Raw genomic sequence first — 17,399 nt, forward strand, 5'->3', positions numbered from 1 at the left:
GCTGTAACACTGGTGTCTGTCTGCAATCAAACCAAGAGAGAGGTTGCTCCTCCAAAATTGACATGTTCAACCTGAACTACAATTTGCAACTGAATACAAAAAAAAAGAATGGCCTGAGGGAAGGAAAGTTTTATGGTCAAGTGGGACTAAGATTGAGTTCTGCCACAATCACCAGAGGTTTAGAGGAGTGAATAACACTACCGCCTGTTAATACTGATGGTGATAGCATCATGCTTTGGAGCTGTTTTGCTACCTGTGAGGCAGTTGGATGCAGATAAAATACTGGATCATCTCAAAATTTCAAGCCTTAGACCATCAACCAGACAGCTAAAGAGTTGACACAGGCACAGCTTGTGGAAAAGATCAGCAGGCGAATGCTAAACTTTTGGAGCCATCTAAAAATCCCTTAAAATATATATATATTAAAAAGAGTAATTCTGCCAACATGCATCAACAATGGATTCAAATCCATGTAATCCTGTTGTTCTGATGGTTGTCACGTTAATGCTGAACATCTTCTACGTTGTGACTAATTTATTAATTTACTGTGCTTAAAAATCAGGTCTGTAACTGTGAACTGCCGAACGGATTTGAAATTCACCAATTCTGCAACCAGAATTGCACCTGAAGCATGTTGATGGCTCAGATAAAACGTTTTGCAGAGGTGACACTTGGTAAGCGGCATTAAACCAAATTTCTAAATATTGTATTTACATTCCACATTTTTGTTTTAACATTAGAGATGCATGTTGTTGACCACCACCCAATTTATCCCCAAAATTTGCCTGATGTATTAACAATTTCTTGGTTTCTTCATACATTTTTTTTCTCCACAGAGAGACAACACCTCCCTTTTAGAAGACTTACTAATGACAGTGTATTGGATCCACATCAGTGTTTCACCAATAGCCAAAATGCATGTAAATTAACAGGAGGACAATCCAGAAGGACAATTCTGTAATTTTAGGGATAAACAAACGTGTCAGATTACTTAATCCCACAGTTCACTCTATACTACTTCTCATTTAGAACTGTCCTGTTTTCTACTTTTATTTTTTCTTAATGTTTAACTTTTATTATTTTTAACCTTTATTATAAAATAAATCTCTTCCGATATCAAATAAAATTCTAGAATATTTACTTCTAAAGATTAAATAACAAGTGCCTTATGTAAAAGAAATAAAAAAAGATATGATTTCATCCAGTCAAATCAATGTGTTGCAGTCACATGACTGTGATGGCACTCCATTCGTTCGTTCACCATCACATGACCGGAAGTTCGGAATGAAGCGGTTGAGTAAGAGGTTTTGAATTGAAAACAAACCAACTGGGCCCTTGCCTGTTTTATATGTCAAAATAGTTTTACATAATGTTATGGATAGATAAAAATACATGATAATAGCCTCAGAGAAAGACTCTTTTAAAGATGATGTGGAAAACTAAGGAACTAATTCGTCAAACCTTGGTAAGATAAAATGTTAGCACGACTAGCTAGCTGACCAGCTGCTTTCTGTCTGTAGATATGTTAACAAGAAGCACAGGTTTTAAATACTAGTTGGTAAGAAGATATACTAGGTAGAATATGTGTTTTGACTGAGTCTTTGTGAACATATGTATTTCATTGAATAAAACACTAGCCGCGGAAATCCTGCCAATATGCGGCAGAGGAACCTTGTTGGTCCCCCTTGAAGACAACTGTGGATGTCCGCTGTCTTTGCAGGCTGATCGTAACAGCTGGGAACATGTCAAGGCTTTTTAATATGACACTTTGCCATAATGGACGACTCGGACCAGGATTTTGTAGATCTCTGCTCAAAGTTACTGAAACGCGCCCGTAAGAAACCAGGTGAACCAGCCAGACAGAGCAAGAAAACAGGGCATCAGACTTCCAGTCAAGCAAGCGACAGTGACAGGAGGAGGAGGGATACAAAACAAGATGGGTATCCCAGGTCAAAGTTTGCTGCCACCCAACCTGTTGGTACTGGAGCTGAGCAGGATGTGGTCTGTGCTGAGACTGGACTTGATTCAGGAGATTATGCATCTTCTGTTGTGACCTCGACGTCCTCAGGAGTGACAGCTGACAGAGATCTGAAGGCAAAAGACAAAGTTCTCTTCAGGATGCAACAGTTTAAGAGAGCTAGTCCACAGAGGATGGTGCATAGTAACAAAATTCAGCCAACAACCCATGTTGAATGTTCACCGACTGCACAGCAGCAAAGGCAAGGTAAGCTGGCGTCTTCAGATTTCTGACATCTTTGATTCAGTTAGGAGAAAGGACGTGGTCATGCTATTGCTATTCTGTTGATACAACACATTTTAGATAAGCTGGGAAAACAAATGTAACAACATGTCCCTCACTCACTTAAATCTGTATCTGTTTGCAGCTAGTCCACCGCAACTCAGCTCTGATCCCCAACCGCAGCCCCTGGACAGCGATGAGGCTCTGGCACTGCGGCTGCAGCAGGAATTGGACAGGGAGGCAGCAGAGGCCACGTCAGTGGACTTGGAGGATGGAGGCATTTTCTTCTGTCAGATCTGCCACAGAGACCTATCACATATGACACCTGAGGGACGCACACAGCACCTCAACAGGTCTGATTGAATTTATTTAGATATCTTACATGCTTGGCTTTTGCGCCTACCTAAAGTAACTTTACACAGAAAAATGTGATTAGACTTTTTTATTGCATACAGTATACTGGTGGACAAATGGCAAAGCTAACTTAATCATTTACACAGATTTGAGCTTGATATTAACTCTTTCTACTCTTAATGCGAGAACAAATTAGGAAACCCTTGAGTGGAGTTTTTTCAAGGATCTTACTTGATACATTCGATTTTGAATGTATAATGTCTAATTTTGCAGATGTTTGGATGGGAGTGAACAGAGCTGCCCAGCCCCTCCTCCGCCTTCTGGTGTTCCTGACTGTCCCATCTGTGGAAAGAAATTCAAGTCGCAGACGAGCCGTTCGGCCCACCTGAAGCGCTGCTCCTCAGACATGGGTGTCTCCCCGGCTGTGTTGCTGCAGGCTGTGCAGAGACAGATCCAGGAGAGTGAGAGTGCTAACACACTGTGAGAACCTCTGAGTACTGTGGACCTCCTTATAATCATTGTCCAAGGCTTTATTTTATCCAAGAAAGATTATGTTGAACTTAATGGTACACAAGTGCAAGGCTGAACAAAACCTAATTCGAGCCATTTTCTGTTTTCCCTTCCCAGCATACCAACTGTGGGCACCAAAAGGAAAGCCCCGACCAAGTCAGGCCATCAATCGAGGAAGAAGCCCAAAAAGAAGACTGAACCCCTGGATGAAGAGACCATGGTCGCTCTGGCTCTGTCGTCTTCCCTGCAGGAACAGGAGAAGGAGCAGCAGGGACAAAAGGAGGGAGAGGGATGGTTACAGACAGAGGCTGCCTCCTCTCAGTGCTCCATGAGTCCACTACTGAAGTGGGGGTCAGATGCTGGTATGGTCACGAATAGATACTGTGATAGTCTTTCTTTTGTTTTGTTTTTATTTTATTTCTGATTAGTTTGCACTTTGTGATGAAATGTTTTGAATTTCTCTATAAAAAAAATCACGGTATCATGAGTGTGATTTGTTTTCAGTTCATATGTGCTTTATTGCCGTTAATGTTTCTCTGATGTGTTTTAGAAATTACATTGAATTAATTCTACTTCTGTTAGTCACGGTGGCAATTTCAGTGGACAGCTCTGAAGTGTAATTTGGAAGTGATATGGGAAAGCCACCACAAAGCAAACTAAAAAAAGTGCTTGATATTTACCTATCAGTCAGTTTTCTGAGAGGAAATGATGCTGTGATCAGAACTTTGTAAATTTTTTAAAAAGCAGTTTGGATTAACTGAATTACAAACTCGGTTATACAAAGTCTTTACTTTTCAGCCTTAGATCTCACATTTTAGTCTCAACATTAGGTTGATCATACCTCTGCGGGGAGCTCAAGATGAGAAATTGGAAAATTATATGTTAGAAAAACAACTATGCTGTGAAACTAGTTCCACCTCAACGCATCCTGATCAGACTTGACAAGAGTCTTTCTTTTGAGACTTTAAGTTGAGTGTTTGTCTATAATAAGTTGTGCGTTATTATAAGCTAATTAAAAACATGTTTAATGTGTGTAACAGTCAGACATTTAACAGTGCAATCTCCTCTTCAGGTGCAGGTAAGGGGCGTGGAAAGAGGAGGAAGGCCGCTGTTCCTCGTCCCCCTCCGCTCCTCCTCGTTCAGGATGCTGAGGCGGCCCTGGCGAGGCTGCAGGAACGTGTTTCTGCCCTTCTCCTGCACAGCCGAGCCCCCTCTCCCCCCACCCCGACCCGAGGCCCCAGTACTCTGTCAGGTTGGACAGGTCCTGCCCCCCTCTGGCTGAAAAGTACCCTGCTGGATGGAGGCTCCACTGGTTTGTCTGATTTCTATGTTGCAGAGCTCAAGGAGTTTTTCACACCAACAGACTCCGTAACAGTGAGAAATACTAAAGAGGTTTGTTTATTCTTTATTGTAATATTTCAGTCTCTGACTGTGAAAGGTCCCATTTTGTACCCCTTTTATACATGTTGTAATTATTGTAATGTGTCTTTTAGGTTTCAGCTCCAGATATCAGACAGAGATCTTTTGTTCCACCATAGCCCTTGTGGTATATCTTAGCGTTGTTTCAGACAGACTGTTTTAGTTTCTAAAGCTGTACTACTGATATTCTTACATATTAGTCTGACATGTGTACACATTTTTCTCTGCTGAACTGAACGTTTTTGAGAAGCTCAGCACAACAGTACATCCCACATCCAAACTGCTCTCCTTCAAGCCAATTTTACCAGAATCAGTGCTTTTCCCCTTCACTTTCAGGCTGATGCAGCTTCATCAAGCACCAGCAACAAGTCTGAGTCATCTGTCCAGGCTGTGGGTGAAGGAACTCTTGTTACAGGGACCAGGGTCTCCGTCCTACCATCCTGCTCCCAGACAGCCTCCTGCTCCTCAGCTCCCTCGACCCCTGGAACCGGGCAGCTACCAGTGGGCAGCCAGGCGCTCAGAGACCTGATGGAGCTGGCTGAGGACGGCATGACCCTGACACAATATGGATACTCCGCTAAAGGTAAAACACACAGACACATGCATTTCACTACCAGTGGGGAAAAAGTATATTTTCACTCCAGCAAATGACTCTTTTTAACTGTTAAAAGAAGTTCAAATCTAAAGGTTGTTTATGTTTTGTTTCATTCTGCTAAAATGCCATGTCTGAAATGCAGTTGCATTTAGTTAGTTTAGTTGCAGTTATTTAATAGGCAACACAATGTACCATTATGTCAGAATTTCATCTGATATTCATAAGGAGCCATTTTCACATGTAAACACAAAAGATTTAATGGAGAGTGTTCAGACATTTTGATGTGGATCTCTTCCATAGTTGATGTTCACGTGTGCTTCACAGCAGGAGGCTTTCTGCTGGAGATGTGTTGTCACTGCTGGAAGTGTGATGGAGGGGTTTTGTGGGGGTATTTAAATTGTTAATCGATTCTAGGTCTTAGAAAACCAGAATTGCATTTCTTATTTCTATTCATTCATTTGTCAATTTATCAAAATTAGATATCATATTTAGAGCAGTTTTCCTGCAAAACACACCTAAAATCTGAGCAAAAACCACAAGCTTATCTGTTTTGGTTAAAAGATCAATTTAATGAGTTTAAAACCAGCAAAGATTTAAAAAGAAACAGCGTTTGTGATATTTTACTTTTGAAAATATGGGCTAATCACTGTGAATTCTCAGGAGCAAATCACTCGGCCATTGGTTCTGGTCCTGATAATCTCTGTTTTTGCAGACAAGCATCTGAGCGGCTTCATCCAGGAGGAGTGTGAGGATCAGGCTGAGCTCTGTGCCAGTGGGTTCCTGCTACAAACGACTCAGAAACCCTCAGAAAACACCCACAGCCAGACGATGAGGACGGCAGACCAGTCAAGAACAGAGATAGATGGTGGCAGCCACCCATCAGTAAGAAACAGTCATAATTCATTTTTAACCCTTTGTTTCTGACCAAATCCTTGATGTCAGCTTTTCTGTCAAATAGCTTTTGTCTGGCCTACCTTCTTATTACAGTTTATACAGTAAAGTCTTTTTTAGATTCCATCAAAAAGACATCCGTTCACATATATGTTCACAACCTTTGTGCGACATTGTGTGAGACATAGTGTGCTTTGGTTAGACTTTAAACAAGTCTTCCAAACCCAAGCTGTGGTTACTTAATTTGGATGAACTGAATGGGTTTTGCTGGTATTTCCTCTGTAGGCAGCGCTGTCCAGGCTAGCAGCAGACATGAGCAGCATGGTGAACAACCCTCAGCTCAGTGATGTGCAGCTTCAGGTGGACAGTGGAGAGGTCTTCTTTGCACATTCCTTCATGGTGTATGCTCGCTGCCCCCTGCTGGCAGAAATGGTACAACAATTATCACAGTGTGTTTTAAGCAGTATATTTGATATAGCTTAACTGATAGAGGATTAATAAAAAGCATAGAATGATGCAGACTATGTTGAAGTGTCCTGAAGTCTTTAAAAACTTGTTTTTTTTTTTTTTTGGATCCTCTTCTCCCCTCACAGGTGCATGAAAGCGGGTTTGGGGTGCAGGAGGAAGGCATGCCAGCAGCTCAGAGGGTGTTACTGAGTGACGTCCCGGGCCAGGCGGTGGTCACGCTGCTGCAGTACCTCTACACCGCCCAGTGCTCCATCCCTTCTTCACTGCAGCCTCACATCCTGGAGCTGGCATCAAGGTTAGTTTAAAACCAAGTTTTTATGTTATTTATTCTTTTTTTTTTTTTTTAAAGAAGAAGAGGAGGAGGTCTGAAAACTCACAAAAACCCTCACTTTGCCACTGTTAGGCTCATCGGTGTGTGACTGTAGAGATAAAAAGTGCTGCATTCTATATAGAGTGAATAAATGGAGTATAATATGAAGTGCTGTGAATGAGGAACAAGAAACACAAAATCCCCTGGTAGAACCTAGAGAAGGTTAAAGTATGCTAAACATGTGTGGGTTATTTACCTTTTAGAGTTGCCACTCTAATAGTTTATACAGTCTAAATTTGATCCTGTAAACCAGTCTAATGTGTAATCCTCTTTTATTTTTTTCAGTCTTATTTTTGTTTGTGTGTTCATTTGTAGTTATGGTAAGAAATGGAATTAAAGGTAAATCGGTTGACCCAAGTACTGCAAAGAAATTTTGTGTCCGTCTGAAAATTGTTGTGACACCTCCTACCCCTTTTTTTGTGTGTTTTAAGGTTTGACTTGAAAGAGCTGGAGCAGTTTTGTCATCTCCACCAAGAGGAGGCAGAAGCTGTGGGAGACGAGACACACGACATGAATCGGGAGGAGAGTGCCAACAACCAAACAGACCAGGCCTTCATGGAGCTTCTCCGATCTATGTGGAATGAAAACAGTGAGGATGATGATGATGACGGGACCGACTCAGATGGAGGAGGGAACGAAGGGAGACTGTTGGAGGATGATCATCGAGATGACGAGGTCACTTCAGGCGACAGAGAAATTTGTGAGGAACAAGTGAATGAGGAAGAGCTGGAGGAGATTTACGAGTTTGCAGCAACACAGAAGAAGAAGAATGAGAGAGATAGCGGGGAGGAGGAGAAGAGGGGGGGTGATAAACACGATGCAGATGTGGTGTTTACAAAAGTGGCAGAAACCAAAAGAGGCATTGGTGAAAAACATCTGCATTCCAACCTTGAGCCAGAACCCAGCTTGGATCGAAGCTACAGCCGCCTTTTTTCAGAGACTTGTGGGGTCTATGAGGAAGGAGATCCCTCCCCTTTAGCCTTTTCCTCTGATCAACCTGAGATGCTCCCTTCTCAACCCAAAAAAAATCAGTCTCTCCATAAACCATCTGAACTGTCTTGCAGGACTTTGCTTCAGTCGTCTGGAAGTGTAATAAATGACATTTCCCTCAGCCCTCCACCCATTATGTCCAACCTGCCCATCACAGGACTGTCTCCGGGTCAAGAGGTTGACCTTGCTGGGGGTGGAGACAAAGAAGAAGATGCTTTGAAGCGAGAAAGCCAAAGACCTCATAGTATTTGTATCCCCCTTTCTCCTGATTCATCCCAAAAGAACGAGGAACCTGAGCTCATAGTTTTGTCCGATTCAAGTGAAGAAATGGAAGTGGATCATTCTCACTCTGCGGAGAACCTGCAAAGGTACACAGAAATCAAATCCAGGCAGAAGCAAACGCCCGATGCCGTTACTTTGAAGAATAGGGAGTCCACTAGTTTAGAGTTTAGTCCCGGTGATCCACCAGACTGTTCTCCAGAAGTTTCCTGGCTGATCCCTTCCACACCTGTCCACCCGGGCAGGAGCATGACCACCAGCTCCAGCCAGACCAAAAGCAGCATGTGCAGGACGCAGCTGTTCCCTAGAGGTGACTCCTCCCCACCCTCGTATTTTTCCTCTCCTGCTTTATTATTTAAAAACAAGCTTAACACCTCTAATAGTCTACACAAAGTTTCTGTTTTTGCTGACACAGCAAAGAGCAGCGTCTCCAGGTCAAAGCTGATCAGGACGCCTCTCAGTGCCTCTAGTTTGGACCTTGAAGTTTCACCTAGAAAAAGTTGTTACATCACTAAGGACATAGAAGTCGTTGCTGTTAAGCCGTCACTACCTAAGTTGCCACACCTCTCAAGCTTGAAACGCCATCAGTCCACCCAAGTTTCCTCAAAGCAAGATACTCCTCTTCATCTGCAGGATAAACCGTACAGCAGCACTCCCCTGCATAGAGAGGGCCACCTGCTCCTTGTTCCTCCTGCTGCCTCCCCGCTCCACACCAGCACAGATGAGAAGAATTCATCCTGTCAGAGAGAGGAGAGTGCAGCCTCAGAAAGCTTAGAGAAGACAGAGCTTGGAAGCTTTCATCTCTCCCCTGTGTCCAAGCCTTCAGATCCAGTCTCTTCCTCCTCTCATGGTGGTCGTCAAGACTCAAAGAGACAAAGCAAGTCCTCCAACCTGAGTCGTTGTTCCTCTGAGTCTGGCAGCACCGAGGATGTTCTGACAAAAAAAGAAGCAAGAAATATGCAAGAAGATAGAGAGACAGACTGTCATAATGAAGCCACATGTGACGAGGAAGAAGCAAAAGGAGAAAAGGGAGAAGCATATGTTGAAGAATCAAGTTTTCAACAGAATTTCATGGCCATGGACGAGCCTCCGATAGCTTTCAACGACTCGTGGGGTCTCGATGCCTATGCAGAGGCCAATGCAGGCTGCTTCAGTCTGAGGCTGGAAGACAGCACAGGATCCAGCCTGCAAGAGCGCAGTTTGGGACGACTAGAAACAGCCGGGTCACCCACCTGTAACCCTCTATCCGGTCAAAATTCACCAGCAGTGACTAGCCACGGAGGTACGACAAGCCCTTCAATACCTCAAAGCCGCAACCCACAAGCATCCAGCAGTCTAAAGGCACTCACAGGACCCTCCTTCACCCCATCACCACCTGACCCCAACACACGGACCACACCAGAGATTGACAACGGCCTCCTGGAATCCAAAATATGGGACAAGTGGGAGGAGGATGAAGAAGAAGAGGATATTCCTCTCTCTCAGAGGGTCAACCCAACCGCTCTGCTCAAAACTCCAGGTAAGTCATTCTTACTTTAATTACTGTATATTTGAGAGCCTATTTATGCTGTTTTAAAAGAGATGCATTTCTGATGGTAATATGCAAAATTGTTGTCTCAGAAGAGTTAAGTTGCCATGATAGCTTAAAATGATTTATGAAGAATAAAAGCCTGCAGTTTTCCTTTTGCAAATGTATTCAGACCCTTTGTGTTGACTTTGAGCTCTGTTGCATCTGCCAGCTGATGTTTTTAATGCTTCCACGTTGTTTCTGGGGTCCGACTGTGCCTTACTGAACTCGTACACAGTAAGGAGGGCAGGTACATGTCTATATAAGCTCTGACAGTTGATTGTGCGCGTTACTCACAAACAAACCATGACGGTGGGCCTGTAGATCTGGAAAACAGGAGTATTTCAGCCTTTAAAATTTAAAGCTAAAGCACAGTGGCCTCCATCATTCATTCATGCATCATAAAGTGGAGAATGTTTGAAACCACCACAGACTTAAATCCGGTTGCTTACCCAAACCTACCCAGCCAGTTATCAGTTATGCTTATTATGCACATATATGAACTCATAGTTCCTTTGTGGGGACAGAAAAACTGTGCTGCGTACACAGTGATGTGGTGGTTATTACTGTGGATGGATGGATGGATGGATAGAAAACCTTTCAGAAGGACCAGCAGAAGTCATTCCTCACCGAGAGGCAACAGACAGACTGCTGGGAATTTACCTGAAGACTCTTGAACAGTTATCTAATCATGAGAGGGAAAATCATCTGTCCTGATGAGAGAAAGTTTCCATTGAAGTGGAGGGAACCATGTAGACGACTGCCAAAAACGTGGGGATGGCAACATAGTGTCTGAGAGAGAGAAAGATGAATGCAGAAAAGCATGGAGTAATCCTGAGTATTACTTATTTGATGATTGATTTTCACATTTAAGCAGCAGAATAATCCAGAGCACACTGACCTCTGAAAAGTCGGGTCACCTGTTGTACTACTCACTCTGAACACCAATAATTTTACTTTTCAACTTTTTGAACACAACACTTCTGAAAAACAACTGTCCTTGTGTGCACACTGATGAGAAAACTGTAAAGTGTATGCCCTTTATTTCCTTTTCTATTTTCACTTGTAAAACAAATTGCTGTTTAATTTGCCAGTATTAACTGACAACAAATCTGACCCTTAATTAAATTTACATTGCAGCTTTAAGATCGACCAGTCAGTCTTAGTTCTATTGACCAAAATCATAAACCACAAGCGGCTTTAAAATCTGTACGGCACCATCTGTCCTTAAATCCTCAATCCAGATAAGGAAAACCCCCGAAATCCTCTTTCAGTCACCTCATTAGTAAAGTCCATTATATGTAAAGCATTTGAGTATCTCACATGGATGCTGTGTGAATAATTCTTGATTAGGAAAATTGAAACACTTGCTGTTAGGAGCATGTCGTACGAGCAGAAATCAGACTGTAAACCCAAACTGCGTCTTCTTGCTTTTGTCTTATCAGTATTGTCGAACATTAAAAGGCAACGCTCCTTGGTTCCCATCACTCCGATGCCCCACTTCTCTGACATGGACACACCAGACCTCAAGAACAAACTCAACAGGTCAGTTGATTGCTCTTTTCTTTTTTCCTTCCTCTAATTAAGGCGATGAAATGAGAAACTGATCAGATTACCTCCCCCAATGTCATTGTCGACTAAAGCCCTCCTGGCTCTGCTTCAAGCTATTTTTCTCCCGCCCATCACAAATGGCTTTAACTCTGCTCTATTCGCAGGTTTGGAGTTCGGCCTCTACCGAAGCGTCAGATGATCCTAAAACTGAAGGAGATCCACCAGTACACACATCAGCTGACCAGCTCCGACTCTGAGGATGGCGAGCACGTTGCGCGGGGCGCGGCTCAGACAAAGCGCCCTCCCAGCAGGCCCGTCACTTGCGCCAAATCGGGAAAGTTTAAAGAACCCAAAGCCCCTGCTGCTGTGTCCCCTGTGAAACACAACCAAGAGGAGAACGAGGAGCAGCTGTCTGCCTCACAGAGCTCAAACACCTCCTCAACTGTCGCCAGTGAAGAATCGGAGAGGTGTGTGGGTTGTTGAATTAGTTTAATTTTGCAGGGCTCAGTCTGTACTGTGCGTCTGTGCTCCTGCTCTCTTACTGCTCAAGTGTAGAGCTTCTGAAACCACATCAGATATATAGCTGCGGAACAGAGGTTGTTGCCTGACTGTATGAAAACACATTCAAGTAAATCAGTTGGCTTCCTTTTTCCTCAGGTCCAACCCAGAGCTGTTAATCTCTTCTGATGGCGACTCAGACAGTGACGGCGGCATCTCCTCCTCCCAGGCAGCGTCGCGCCTCCAGGATCGTCTGCAGGCGGTGCGCACCTTCATCCTGTCTGACTCCAGGCTGTACAATAAGATCCTCCAGTACCAGCCTTTGGTCCTGTCGCAGCTCCAGGAGCAACTCAAGGCTGCAGGGATCCGACTCGGTGCCGCCAAGCTCGTGGACTACCTGGACTCGCAGTGTATCACCTTCACCACGGCCAAGCCGGGCCACTCGGCACCTGGCCGCAGGAGAGGCAAGAAGGCAGGCAAGGCCGCAGGAGCAGTAAGCAGGAAAAAGGTTGGCACAGCCATGCTTTAAACTTTAGAAGAAAAGTGGCCGGTTTTACCTCAGCTGGAAACATTCCAGCAGAAATTATGGCAAACAGGTTTGAATATGTAAATACACACAGCGTGTTTTCTAAGGACAGGTTTTTATATTTTAAGTGTTTACAGATGCTGTATTGATTACAAAGTTCTGTTGTTGAAATAAAAAACAGAAATGTTTGTTGGATCTTAAACAAAGGTCAATTTTTAGCTTGAAGAGTTCCAAAACCAGCTTAGCATAAAAAGCACATGTGAAGGTCCAAATAGGGGAAAACCAAATGATGAAAAACTTCAGGGCAACAACTAGCTTAATTTAAGGAATTCCATCACACGGAGAGTTTTTGAAAAACATTTTACTTTATATCCAAACATCAGTCAGATGTACATAGAGCCGAGCACACTTAAGAAAGGAGACAAGAAAAATCTCACAGCTTCACAGAACGTCATTCAAGTAGAGACACCGGTCCTTTAATGCAGCACAACATAAAATCCATGCTGTCAGAGTTCTCTGTCAGGTCGCTGCTGTTGCACTTAGAGGGGGGGGGGGGGCAGTTCTGTGTTGTGCACTCAGGTTTCTCTACACCAGCATGGAGCACAAGGCATCAAATCGGATTCCAAATTACGCCACAACACTGCAGATCCCGGAGAGCGGCTCGCCTCCCTTCCACTTCCACTTGTGATGACTCGCCAAAGGAGCAGCAACACAGAGCTTTCTGTCCTGGCTCACAGCCTCGCACAGTCACGACAGGTTGGCGATGTTGGCGAGGAAGCGCTGAGCCCACCACTCCTCCAGGTCTATAGGCACAAAGTCTGCGCGGAAAATGAGGGGCGCGAGGATTAAAGGGTAATCTGATCTGAAGACTGACTGTCAATTTGTCTATTGATAATTCATTTGGTCGTGTAAATGATTAATAGAATTCATTTAAAAAGAAACTATGTGATAGAGCAGATGGGAAATCATGAAGAGACAGCATGTTTTTACACAGTTACTCATTACAGGTGAAATTAAGGCAGTTTGGATGTTTTAACTGTCAGTACCTTTAGGTTACAAATATTAATACACATCAGCATGCCGACATGTTAGTACTAAACGGGTATGTTTACCTTGGTGCCTATAATTTAGAGCACTGATGTGCTAATATTTGTTAATTAGCACTGAGGAGAACAGAAACTGATGGGAATGTCCACAGAGATCCCACTTAGTCATTTGAGATCCAACTAAAATGGTGGACTAAGCCATGCTATTATCCAAGAAAGTATAATCAACAACATGAAACACATTTGACTTTGTCAGCCTTTTCTAAGAGCCTTAGATCGAATTGAAATGATCTTTTCTGTGAATGATTCAACCCGTCACAACCAAGGAGCACAAAGGTGTGTGAGTGTGTGATCCAAGATGAGACACAGACTGTGGCTGCTGTATCTGGAGCAAACAGGTCCTCATAAAGCAACGAGGAGTTAAAAATTAAAGCAGACTATTACAACAGCTGCCCTCTGGCTACAGATGAACCAAAACATGGGATCCTTTTGGAAGGAGGAGAGCAGTCAACACATCTGTGTCTGGGTTTAAGAACCAGTCATAATAAACAGAAGGTGAGATTACTGGTCCAAAGAGCAGAAGGTTACAGCAGGAAGTTAGGATGCTATAAACCATAAAGGGATTAGATTTTACGAGGGTGAATTTCCTTAGTTTTTTTTGTTTTTTTGAAGCATGGAGCTTGTAGAAGGTGCGGGTACTTACTCTTCATCACAGCACTGGGGGTCTTCTCGGTGTACTGAACAGGCCCCTGGCTGTCAGCTGACTCCCCTCGGTCTCTGTCTTCCAGCTTCTGCTCCACCTCCTGCCATACTGTCAACACCACACACGCTTTTCAGACATTTTCAACACTACCTGGACATTAAAATACAACTATTTCAAACACAAGGTGCATTTTATTTGTCTTCTTAAACCACAACAAAGGCCTCTACCATAACAAAGCTAACTGCCTTTAAAACGCCAACTCTGCGGAGCACCGTCTGCTTTTAGGAATAATTTGACAGTTAAATTGATTTGCACAAACTACCGCCGGCTGGTGACCTTGTGAGAGTGCTGGGCAGGTTTGTGTTGGCAGCTTATCAGCTGGTGGTGAAGGATTTCCTGGTTAACCTCGAGATAAACCTCAAAAGGATGCGGAAGGGTCTCCAGCTCACTTTGCCCACAACCTTCCAGCCACCCGTTTATTTATAATGTAAAGCGGTCGTTTATTATGAACAAACACCAACAAACCAGTCGTATGGAAGCTAAACTTTAAAAGCTTTAACACTGAGAACAGTTTGTTGAATTCTTGCTGTGCCACATTTTTCTTTCTGAAAGCCTCAGTGACTCAGCTGTATTTATGCAGCCTTATATGAAAAGTTCTACAATTTAATTTACAGTTTGCACTGTGCCCGATGCCCTGGATAAAGGAAAAACTTCCCAAAGCTCCCTTTAACAGGGAGAAGGTTTAAAATATCTTCAAACACAGAGACTTTCAATGGAAAGTCGTTCTACTCTGAACCTTTCAACCATTCCAGGCTTAAACTTGGACATCTGACCTCACACTTTGACCCTCACCTTCATAGACAAATCTGACGTTCTCCTCGTGTGCAGGAGTGAATCCCTCTGCTGGACTCTGGCTCTTCTGTGTGGCCGCACCGTTGTGGCGCTTCCCGTTCAGACGATTGAACACTATCTTTGGGGGCGGAGAGCTGGAGAGGACACCAAAGAACTGATTGCAGGGGAGCAGCTTGTGGTTCAGGAAAGTCGATATCACCAGAATGCAAAGTTTGAGGGTGAATTGGAAGAAGAAAAAAAAAAGGCTGCTGGTAGACTAGTTGGCATGTAAACTGATTTTACTTTGACTTCTTAACATCATGCAGTTATGCATTTTAACCCCAGGCTGCATCAAAGGTTTATCCATTACAAGTGCAAGAAAAACGATAACTTCAGGTCCACCTCTGCTTTCCACACAGCTTTTAACCACAGAGGGCAGCCTGATTGTCTTTCAACTAACAACGTACAGAACATGACCTTCTGCCTTTCAGAATATTTTAGAATTTCACAATGTGTAGCTGCAACGGAAAGCAAAACCCATTTCAGTACCTAAGCTGTATTTACCATTCAACAAGAAAACTGTTATTATTATTAGGTCATTACAACCTCAACATGAACTACATATCACAGAGTGATTTTCTTTTTAACAAAAGCTAAGCCAAAAATGCAGAAGCACTGAGTGAATAAGCTGTTTTTTGGCCTTATATAACACAACTGCCATCTTTCCGCCTTTGTTTTTGTTAACACACACCCGAATATTCCAGACCAGCAAACTGTCAAAGCTAACGACTTTATAGACGTTTTCGGATGATAAATGAATTAAATGCATTTGACTAACTTGGCTTTACCCCCTTTATTGGGTACCCAGAGCCAGTTACGCACATGAAAGCTTTGTGCAGCATGGAGTTATGAGACTTGTTTCCGATGTTTTCCAACCTGATTTATATCTGTGATGATGGAGCTGCTCACTTTACTAAGTTAAGTTCTTACTACTTATTCGCACTTTTCCAGACAGAACCTGAAGTAAACGCGGGCGTAAACGCGGTCTCACAGGCCGTTAAGGAGCTGCCACAGGTGTCAGAGCGGCGGTCCACGCCACACATTGTAATTCTCCCAACATGACACCTCCTGTCCGACCTAAAAGGCTGTCAAGATGCCGCGTGAAAAGTTGAGTCCGATAATGGACTCAAGCCACAGGCGTTACATGATCGCTCTCCGTGTACACGTGCAAAGTATTTTGGGCCCCCGCTGGTGGAAGACCAACTCGCAAAAAGAAAAAAAGAGGCAAAAATACAAGTAAATGGATTTTTTTTTAAAAAAGAAAACAGCTACTTACTTTGACGTGAGCCAAGACTTCGGTTTAAGTTTCAAGTCGTTGAATTTGCTCTCGATCTGTTGCGTTGGACCTGAGATGAAATTCAACAGTTGAGCTTGTTGTAGTTCTCATGTTCTGCACAGTTTTATCACCAAAAAATGATCCGCACGGCTGATGCAACAATCCACCAAACTTTACCTGTGTGCGTCTCAAAGCGCGGTGATGTTAGATTGCATCACGCTTTAGATAACACGCAGCCACTCACCTGTCCTCCGTTGTGTAACGAGTTTGCTGGGACCTCTGGTGATTGTGTACATCATGCCGCAAACCACAAGAAATCCTGTAGCGTTAAAAATCAGGTCCGAACATCGAGGGTCAACAGCAGCTTCCAGTCCGCTCCTCCTGACGCAGCGGGTCTCGGTTTGTTGCCCAGGTCAGCTGCTCCAGAGTCGGCCTGAAACATGCGTGAGACTCGCTGTGACTTGCTGTCCGCTGTATGTTAATGCGTACAAGCGGCTCCAAACAAACAGGTGTTCAACTGCGATGGACCGACGTCCGCTGCGTGTATTGTAGGTGGCGTGTAGGTCATTCAAGGAGAACGCAGGTCCAAATGCCGGGGAACATTTAAAGGAGGCGGGGCGGACACTTCCTGATGCCCGAGGATCGTGGCAGTCCGGTCCGGACACACTGTCCTCTCTGCACCGCCGGTTCTGAGAACCTGGCTAAGACCCGTCCGCTGTCTGACAAACCACAAGGGCACCACACTCAGTTTTTTCCTTAGTCAGAACTGTGAAGCTACAAGCTCAACCATTACCAAGTTATACGCAATGATTAATAAGACTTCCGGTCTAAAATTCCAAAATAAACCCCCCAGCGTCTCTCTCTTTCATAAGCATTACAATTATATATATATCAATTATTTATGTCTCCACGTGTACACAGCTGTTACATCTGTCCTGAAAATGAAAGGTGGCATGCAATTTTTCTCCTCTTCTAAATAGCTAATTCAGCAAAAGATAAGACAGTTTTTTATGATGCCAAGAACTTCCTGCAAGAAGCCTCTAGGTGTACAAAATGTTGGACTGTTTTGTATTTTCCTCTTTTGAAAAAAAAAATATATACGTCTTTCTATAAATTTTGGATCATGGTTGGCTTGGGGTATTGTGAGTGAGGGCCATAGCAAAGTGTGGCTTTTGAGGTGTCTTTGGAATCCTTTTAACAAACATAATCCTTTTTTTTGTCATGGT

The 17,399-nt window shown here is 43.6% G+C and overlaps 2 protein-coding genes across 3 annotated transcripts; one reads left to right on the forward strand and one right to left on the reverse strand.

Moving 5' to 3' along the window:
- Positions 1 to 1,287: 1,287 nt before the first annotated feature.
- On the forward strand, positions 1,288 to 12,457 carry slx4 (SLX4 structure-specific endonuclease subunit homolog (S. cerevisiae)). 2 transcript variants are annotated; one of them, XM_072384502.1, is made up of 14 exons: positions 1,288 to 1,465; positions 1,721 to 2,224; positions 2,385 to 2,592; positions 2,867 to 3,073; positions 3,221 to 3,465; positions 4,176 to 4,495; positions 4,859 to 5,105; positions 5,830 to 5,999; positions 6,294 to 6,440; positions 6,602 to 6,771; positions 7,278 to 9,634; positions 11,128 to 11,227; positions 11,398 to 11,700; positions 11,891 to 12,457. In XM_072384502.1, the coding sequence occupies exons 2-14, from the start codon at positions 1,777 to 1,779 to the stop codon at positions 12,258 to 12,260; spliced, it is 5,292 nt and encodes a 1,763-aa protein (XP_072240603.1). In that variant the 5' UTR covers positions 1,288 to 1,465; positions 1,721 to 1,776; the 3' UTR covers positions 12,261 to 12,457. The 2 variants fall into 2 exon arrangements, with proteins under 2 accessions (XP_072240603.1, XP_072240602.1); XM_072384501.1 differs by having other exon boundaries at positions 1,288 to 2,224.
- A 146-nt stretch (positions 12,458 to 12,603) lies between these two features.
- On the reverse strand, positions 12,604 to 16,982 carry mcrip2 (MAPK regulated corepressor interacting protein 2). Its single transcript, XM_072384503.1, has 5 exons — positions 16,418 to 16,982; positions 16,174 to 16,243; positions 14,859 to 14,992; positions 14,007 to 14,114; positions 12,604 to 13,075 (listed from the first exon to the last, which is right to left on the reverse strand). The coding sequence occupies exons 1-5, from the start codon at positions 16,470 to 16,472 to the stop codon at positions 13,005 to 13,007; spliced, it is 438 nt and encodes a 145-aa protein (XP_072240604.1). The 5' UTR covers positions 16,473 to 16,982; the 3' UTR covers positions 12,604 to 13,004.
- Positions 16,983 to 17,399: the final 417 nt, after the last annotated feature.

The sequence above is a fragment of the Leuresthes tenuis genome, unplaced genomic scaffold, assembly GCF_036924035.1.
Source record: "Leuresthes tenuis unplaced genomic scaffold, fLeuTen1.0.hap1 SCAF_4, whole genome shotgun sequence".
NCBI lineage: Eukaryota > Metazoa > Chordata > Actinopteri > Atheriniformes > Atherinopsidae > Leuresthes > Leuresthes tenuis.